This window comes from Crassostrea angulata, chromosome 10 (assembly GCF_025612915.1).
Source record: "Crassostrea angulata isolate pt1a10 chromosome 10, ASM2561291v2, whole genome shotgun sequence".
In the NCBI taxonomy this organism is placed as follows: domain Eukaryota; kingdom Metazoa; phylum Mollusca; class Bivalvia; order Ostreida; family Ostreidae; genus Magallana; species Magallana angulata.
The window spans coordinates 46,120,844-46,129,786 of NC_069120.1; the positions used below are offsets into that span (position 1 = coordinate 46,120,844).

Here is an 8,943-nt window from a genome sequence, read left to right on the forward strand (position 1 = left end):
AACAAATTAGTAAAGCAGTAACTAGAGTATGAGCTATTTAGATTTTACAATATTACCGAATATGACAGAGAAAGACTTAACATATAAAAACAGAATGGCTCCCAAAAAGATGAAAGTGGAAAACGTGGAAGAAGAAAACCAAAAGGAAGTCACAGAAGATGTCCAAACAATTCCGAAACCAAATATTTCGCGTATCAAAAATAAAATTCTACGAAATGAAATGTACAAGAAACTCCGAGTTGAGAAGAGAAAGGTAATAAAGCCCGAATTAAGTCGCAATTCATCATGTATTGTTTGTTTCTCATGGATTTGATAAAGTGTTGTTTTGAGTCTTTTATATGGGAAACACACTGATTTGGAAAACGCCCTGTAAAACATGTTATGATGTTAATTTAAGAGTATGCACAGTTTGAATATTATTACATATATGTTCACACAGGCAAAACTAAAAGAGAAGCAAAGGAAGAAAAAGGAAGCAGAGAGCATGGGAGAAGAGGTACATGTATTGCAGTTAATATAGTTTAACTCTAGTGATGGGAATCGGTGAGATTTTCATAATCGAAAATTGGTTTCAAGCAACTAACTAATTATCGATTATAATCGGAAATTTTTATATTTTATAGTGTAGTGCTAAATAAATGTAAATAAACAAGTTACAATGAACAGACTCATTACTAGACTTTCGTAATTTGATTTACTTAGTATTTCTAGCGATAAAAAAACTATATTCAAAAGATTTTCCTTTGTAGGCAGTCCAACATTAATTTTCTTGAAACCACAATGCGTCCAAATTCTAGAATGTGCTATATTTCCCGAGTAAGAATATCGAGCTCGTCTGACATGTCAGCCATTTTCAGACCGCGCGCCTTTTTTGGGTTTAGATAGTTCCGGTCTAAAATATTCTGTTTATGATATGTCCTCGTTGAAAGGGAAAAAAACCTTAACCGATTAATCGTAATGAAACCTTTTAAGATCGAGCGCTTAGAATGTGATAACAATCGATCGATTTTCAATTATAATCGATGATTGGAACATCTCTATTTAACTCTACTCCTATTTTGTTATAGCATGTAGTATATTGATGTGTTTATGTCTTTCAATTCAGGCTCCACCTAAGCAAGTGCCAAAAACCATAGAGAGCATGAGAGTAAAAGATGAAACTATGGTCAACACGGAGGACACAGAGGTGAGGTCATCAGTCAATCAGCAAATATCATCAAAATGGCTCAGGGTCTTGACTGTTCTGGACCATCTAAACCTCTTTTTTCATTATAATTTGATTAATAAACACTGCTATAGCTTTGCGATCTTACTTAACACTGTTATAGATTTGTGGTCAATATTTTCATAAGTTCTCAACTGGATCTTATCATGGTAAAGATATCTAAGATTCTTTATGCCGAGTACTGGATTATATTTGTACATACACCTAAATGTAGGTAATGTTGGATGAAGCCCAAGATGAGCTGGCCACATATTTCAACAGAGAAACATCACCACAAATACTAATAACCACTTGTGATAGACCTTGTCTGGTGAGTAGCTTTAAGTAGTTCTAGAGTCTTTAAGACATATGTCTACTGCAATTAAGAAATGGGGGGGGATGAATTGAGACATCAATAAACCTTGTTCTACTCTAGACATGCCTGCAAAAACCACTGCATATTTTACGTGACCAGAATCACCTTCAACTTGTGTGATCAAACACATTATTACACCATATTGAAAGTCCTCTCTCTTCGTGAAATAGTTCCAATTAGATTCAATAAAGACAAATTACAAATAAATTTTCACCCCTACTAAACATTGCATATTACATGTATAGTACTGTGTATTTATTACCAGTTTTAATTGTCTTTTATTCCAGAGGACAAACAAATTTTGTAAAGAATTGAAACTAACAATCCCAAACTCAGAGATCAAGTACAGGAGAGGATTGGATTTAAAGAAAATCATCCCACAGGCAAAGGAGAGGGGTTATACAGACATCATTATTGTGAATGAAGACCGAAAGGAACCCAGTATCCTTTGTTTATATGTTACTAAGAGTCCAGCTCTGCTGGCGCCCTATAGTTATGAGCCTTTCCATCCCACATCATTTGCCCAGAGCATATTCTCTCTCCCCTTGACCCAACCTTGCTTTTACTTCATCTACAGAGTGCCTTATGGGGAAAGGATGTGCAGTGACTTTGAACCAACTTTTTAGGTATAAGATCATGGTAATAGAAGAATTGTGTATAGAATCCTTGTCTTAATAACAATATATTTTCTCCTCTTGGACCAATCTGTAGCATACTCTTCCCACAAAGGTCAAAGATTGTACAGTGACCTTAAACACAGTTTCTAAGCTACTGTCTGGCTAATGCAAAGAGTGTTTTTGGGTAAAAGTTTTGCAGTGACGTTGAACCACAAATCTAGGCGAATATCTGAATTAGCAGATTTCTTTAAAATCCTGTTTTGGATTATAATTTCACTCCCCTTGGCCAAATCTAGTGAAGACTGTCTGTAAATAAGGGGGTTTGCGGATAGTTCTATATCAAATTCCACATTTTTAAGTCAGAAGTGAAGGTCAAAGCAAGTCCTCTAAAATGCCTTTCATCATATGTCCTGTGATTGGGCCCTTAGAGATGATCAGTTGGTAGCCAACTCAATAAAGCCTTGTAAGCAGATTTTTATAATATACAGGTTAGTTCAACAGCAGGTGTTTTCAAGTATTCCGTGAGTTTTGAATACCCTGGTAAGTGAAAGATACTGTACATGTAAATACTATACACCAATGTTAAATTTTGAATGAAGCAGCAATTTGCATCTTTTTCTTAACCCTGTGTGAGATGGATTGGTCATCACTCACCTGCCTGAGGGCCCCACATTACATTTCAAACTCAGCAGCGTCCGGCTTACCACAGAGATAAAGGTATCGGATAACAACCTCTTTCAGTTTTGGTTATTACTTGCAGAGCAGTGCATAACTGAAGTTACACTTATTTGTTGAGGATATCTTTCATGGATTTCGAGATAGATCTTTTACAAAATCAAAAATAAAGAATTTTACATTTCCTTCCAAATGTAAATTTTTCTTAATCCATGAAAGTTGATGTCCAAAAGCACAAAATAATTTTTTGATTTGCAAACAAATGCTTTACTTTTGCATGATTTTGTATCACTTGATCAAGTTCTTTTTAACACTTTTGAACATTAACAATTACAGAAGCTTACAATTACCTTTTGTCATTCTGCTAATACATGAAAGAGTGTTCTTTTAAAAGTTCAAACAATTAATTTAAACATTTCTTTCAGAGAGTTGGAGAAATGAGTAAACATAAACCAGAGTTAATCCTGAATAACTTTGGGACACGACTTGGCCATTCTGTTGGGAGGGTGTTTGCCTCGTTATTTCCACATGACCCACAGTTCCATGGACGGAGAGTGGTCACTTTCCATAACCAGAGGGACTTTATTTTCTTTAGGCATCATAGGTTGGTAATATAGAATCTTAATTGTGTGAATTCCCACTTATCAGTTTAATTTTTTTGTCTGTGATGGGATACATGGCCCTAGGGGCTTTTTCCAAGTACAGTGTATGAGGCAAAAAATGTTTACTGGTAATTTCAATATTAATTATACAGTAATTAAATCTGTGCCTGTCTATCTTTCATTATTCATGGTATATGATAGATATGAAGATTAGGCTGAGATCCAATGTTTTACAAAATGTACTTGGTATTTGCACCCTTCATCCAAGTTATGACATAAATTAATTAAAGGATGATTAATATAACTGATCAGAAATTATTCTATGAATGAATAAAGATTCTATCAAATATTCATCCAATATTATGTATTTCTTTAAACAGATACGTCTTTAGAAACAATAAAAGGGTTGGATTAAAGGAGTTGGGTCCAAGATTTACCCTAAAGCTGCGGTCCTTGCAGAAAGGAACGTTTGACTCAAAGTATGGAGAATATGAGTGGGTGCACAAGGTAAGAGTTATCCTCCTTGAATTGTGGATGATGTTAGGTATTTCGTTGCTCTGGGATTGAAAATACTTTTAAATGCTTTTTTTCTTCTTTTTCAGAGGAAAGAAATGGAAACAAGCAGGAGGAAGTTTTCTTTATAAATCTGTGGTCTTTTTTGTTAAATAAAATATATTAGATATGAAAAAACGGTTTTCTGTTTTATTTTACCAACAACAATTGATGTAATATAAAAAATGAAAAAAATAATCACAGATATTTATAAACTTCCTCTTTCCCAACGTTTGTCATGTTTTTGTGGATAGTATACACATTATGTCCAGAAGTGAACGAATAAATAGACGTTCAGTAGTATCAGCACAGAGCTCTGTAAATGGAGAGAAGACCTGTTCTGACTCCCCATTCCCCCAGGTCGGGGCGTCTGTACCGTCCGTTTGCTACCACTCCCCATCCCCTGGCCTACTGATCTACTGGTGACAGTGGTGGTAGTGGTGGTTATTCTTGGTCTCTTGGTTCCTGTTAATGACATGTTCAAGATTATTAGGTTAACGATTGACATTTTTCTTATAATTTGTGGCTAGATTCTGAACTAGGCTTACTAAATTTCATCCTTCCAAAGAAATTATAGTGTACCGGTATTTTTTTGTGACTGAGTATTTCACTGTATTTGTAATCAATGGCAATTCAATGTGGGTACGTGAACACCGCTGTATATGTATATCACAGCCGAGGTTAATTACATGATGTAGTGTTCAATCTATAGAAACTTATGTCTAATGTAATTTGTATTGTCATTAATGAAAGACAGTTAGCTTTTAATTTATGAACAAAAAAATCCATAGATCCACATGATAAACTAGTATTAAGATATTCAAGTAAAACTAAATGTATCATATTTTGGCGGAAAGTAGCTACCGCTAAATGGCATGCATATTCAAAGTTCAGTCTGAAATATGCACATCCAAATCTACTTTAACGAGTTGAGAAATCAGTGTCCGCTTAATTGATAGAGTACACGTTTGCTGCATTTTAGGGAATGAGAGGGACATCCTTCGCAATAACAATAAGGGTACTCATTGTATTACACGTTAATGCTCGACGATTTGTTCTAACAAAGTTCCCGAAAAAATATAACCCAAAACAAACCAATTACCTCGCATCTTAAAATATTTGATCTTGTGTGAACTTTACATGTATACATATCATTTGTTTAAAGGGGCATGGTCACGATTTTGGTCAAATTCTATTTTTATGTTTTTATTATTTACAATGCTTTAGAAATCCATTTCTAATGATCAAATAAAATTTGAGAGTCATTCGTAGAGATACGAGCAAGATACAGGGCTCACGAATTTCAAGCCCTGTAACTCGCTTATAACTCAACAAATGACACTCAAATTTCTGTTGCCTATTAAAAATGCCTTTCTGAAGCATTGTAAGAATTAACATCTGAAAAAAAAATTTTGACCAAAATCGTGACCATGCCCCTTTAAGCTCTTCAAACTGAAGTGGAGAGACCAGCAGTTCGTTTTTCTTTGCATGTACATATGAATGTGATCTACAAGAAAAAAAACGATCGAACGAAATGAATATGGATGGGGAAAGGAGTTGTCCACGTGCCTGGCGTTTGATTTTATTCAAGGAATAATTTTGTGAGCATTTTGAGGGGAATATTATGGTCGGGGTGGTCAAATCCAATAAAGCTCTAAGGGCACGCCACAACCGTCATAATCAACTTATGAATATACAACGAATGATTCCTCATAAACTTTTCAGCAATTCTTCGATTAAATATTAAATTATTGACATTTTTAAAGGGGCATGGTCACGATTTTGGTCAAAAATTATTTTTCCGATTTTAATATTTACAACCCATCGGAAAGGCATTTTTAATAGGCAACCGAAATTTGAGTGTCATTTGTTGAGTTATAAGCAAGTTACAGAGCTTGAAATTCTTCGCTATGTAAACAAAGCGTTTGTTTACAATTTAAACTTTGAAGTAAAAATTTCAGTTTTAAACCTAAAACCAATGTGTTAAACGTTAGGAACTGTTAATCTATGCTTAAAATATATAAAAAGATAGACAAATAAGCTGGATTTTTTTTTTTACTGGTATATTGAACCTATGTAAACAAAAACAGGGCACTAGTTAAAGAATTGTTTATCCTGTATCTTGCTTATAACTCTACGAATGACACTCAAATTTAATTTAATCATTAGAAATGTATTTCTAAGCATTGTAAATAATAAAAATATAAAAACAAAATTTGACCAAAATCGTGACCATGCCCCTTTAATTAAGAGTATTTTCATTTCGAAAATCCCGCTTGCGTCCTAACAAGCAGTATGTAATTAATTTGCGTCATTGCCGAAATATATTGATCTATACGTTATAAATTTGATTCGTGGTGTTATCACAACACAAAGACACTAGAAAATGTAAAATAATTTGTTCTCACTTTTTGTGTGGACAATCGGGGGTTGGGTGGGGCAAGCTCGGGTAACCACGTCCTCGCAATTTTTGGACACACCACCTGAAGCAAAAATGAAACCATGTCGTCTATCCCCTGCTTAAACTTAAATACCATCAAAAATGTACAGTTTCGTGTTATGCGTTCCATGCAATTATTATGTTGATATTTTTTTAATACTTGATCATATATTTTTCTAGCTACAATTTAAACTTATATTGAATATGAGTTAAACTAGTTTAAACTAATGAATTGTTCAGGAATTGTTTTAAAAATGTCAAATATTTTGACAATTACACATAATGAGCTTCTTAAGAAAAATATAAGATTCAACAAGAGTACAACAGACATGATTAAATAATTCTTTTATACAATGAAAATCTAAAGGGTGTATAATATTATATTCTTTAATTAATTTATATGTACGTGTACCTTATTTGATGAACACATTTTTCTCGTATTTTGTTTGAAAATCAAATTAAGCGCTTTCCGAATTTATAATTTTCAAGTTTATAATTTCAATCTTCAAAATTTTATTTTACGTTTATTAACTGTACTATCTTGAAATTAATTTATTTTTTCCATAATGCTATCTAAGATATGAATTGTTTTTTTTAATCGGTTTTTATGATAAAGACGTGTCTTTAATCAAAGTACCGAAGAACTCTCGGGAGTTGATTTTGTCGATGTTTATTTATTTTAAAATCAATGATATGTTATTTTGCATGACAAGTACATGTGGTTTCTAATTTGTATTTGAATTACACACATTTTTATAATATGAATTTTTGGACTTTTTCGACAAGAATGTCGAGAAACTCCCATATGAATCATGTTAAATAATATTTAAAGATAAAATTAATTCAATCAAACTATGTATCAGTAATACAAATATTTCTCGAAAATTGTATGGATCCAAGCAATATTGAACTCTAGTCTCGTTCAACCAAACGCTCGGCTGACACCGTATATTTCCGACAAGCAAGAGAGACTCTCTGCTTGTCGGAGATTTACGGAGACAGCCGAGCGTCAAGTTGAACGAGACTATATATTGAACTCTGGCATAGGAATACATACGACTACAAAAAAATCTAAATTGTTCGTTCCTTTTAAAATCTGACTATTTTTAAGGTATTTATAAATAAGTTTTCTTGAAAAACAATGCTTTAGCATACATTACATCGAATTTATCAATTATTTTCAAGAACTAAGTCTTGTCAGCAGCGATTATTTGTGCTGAGGTCCAAACACTGTTTCACTTTCGGTTTGTCTGAGTAACTGCATAGGAGAGTTGATTAAAATCAACTCCCAGAAATTCAATTGAAAATGGAATCACTTAGAATTTAAATCCCAAAAAACCCAACTTTTCTCACTTTTTTCTTTGAATACAGAAATTTTTGTTTGACAAAATACCATGTCTTATCGAATCTAGATGTATACATGTATAAAATTTATTCCAACATCTCGCATTTTCAGCCCTTACCCAGCGGTAGGGTGCTTTTGACATGGAGATCGCAGCCTGTCTGTACAATACGACTGTAGTCTTCATAAGTTTCCTCTTTGTACCTCATAGAATAGAAACTGGATAGAAACAGCACCCACTTCTTACCCTCCGATATCTCGCTAACAAAACACATTCCACCTTCCTCGGTCTCTGGAATAACAATATTACAAAGAAAGCCCTGTTGTAATCAATTCTAAATTCGTGTTTTTCTAAACATTCAGAATATAACTCTGCAAATTGAAGAAATTCTCTTCAGCTTGGAAGTTTTGATTTTTCTGATAACCCGACTTGAGTAAGATACTAGTATGGAATAGCGTTATGTCTTAGTTAATGCTCATAGAGGTACTAAGTACATGTATGCTGATATTTCCCTAACTTACCCACCCCTGATATATTCAGGGCACCCGGGATATCAGCCCCACTGTCTTTGAGAACACAATCCACAGTCAGACTGTATTTACCATCTCCCACCTTTGATTCAATGGAACCGGTAACTATGACGTCAGAGTACCGTGTTTTATCGTTAAGAGTCACCACTCCGGGGTTAGAACAGCTGGAAACACCCCCTACTAACGCCAAAAGACAAACCACGTGACCGACGGAAAGCGTCAACATCTTTCTGTAAAAGTGACGCAAACTCAATTCCATGACCGAAAACTGACTGAATAAATAGGAATTTTCAAGAACGATCTTCTGGCAAATTTCTCAAGTTTTCAACCGATACTCACAAATGTTTTCTGGTGTTTCTTTAAATAATTGTAGGGTGTCGTTGATTTCAAGGCGAAAGTCCCACGAGGTTGGTACCCGAAAAACAGTACCCACCCGACTACCCTGGGTGTTAGAGTCTGTGTACCCCTGTAGTGCGATAAGCCTTGATTTTTTCTTTCTTCAGCCTTCTATTATGTTGGCATCTAGGACTTCACAATTTGAATTGTTTATAGCTGTCTCCCCTCATCTATATATCAGCGTAACTTCTATCACTGTGTTAGTTGT

The 8,943-nt window shown here is 34.1% G+C and overlaps 2 protein-coding genes across 2 annotated transcripts; one reads left to right on the top strand and one right to left on the bottom strand.

The window, feature by feature from the left end:
• The first annotated feature begins 67 nt into the window (after positions 1-67).
• LOC128164812 (ribosome production factor 1-like) lies at positions 68-4,202 on the top strand. Its single transcript, XM_052828828.1, has 9 exons — positions 68-253; positions 440-496; positions 1,106-1,186; positions 1,440-1,535; positions 1,868-2,021; positions 2,832-2,914; positions 3,298-3,476; positions 3,855-3,981; positions 4,077-4,202. Exons 1-9 carry the CDS (start codon positions 95-97, stop codon positions 4,116-4,118), a joined length of 978 nt encoding a protein of 325 aa, XP_052684788.1. The 5' UTR covers positions 68-94; the 3' UTR covers positions 4,119-4,202.
• LOC128164813 (uncharacterized) lies at positions 4,164-8,943 on the bottom strand. The gene is made up of 5 exons (XM_052828829.1): positions 8,679-8,943; positions 8,331-8,569; positions 7,930-8,100; positions 6,435-6,509; positions 4,164-4,491 (listed from the first exon to the last, which is right to left on the bottom strand). Exons 2-5 carry the CDS (start codon positions 8,563-8,565, stop codon positions 4,289-4,291), a joined length of 684 nt encoding a protein of 227 aa, XP_052684789.1. The 5' UTR covers positions 8,566-8,569; positions 8,679-8,943; the 3' UTR covers positions 4,164-4,288.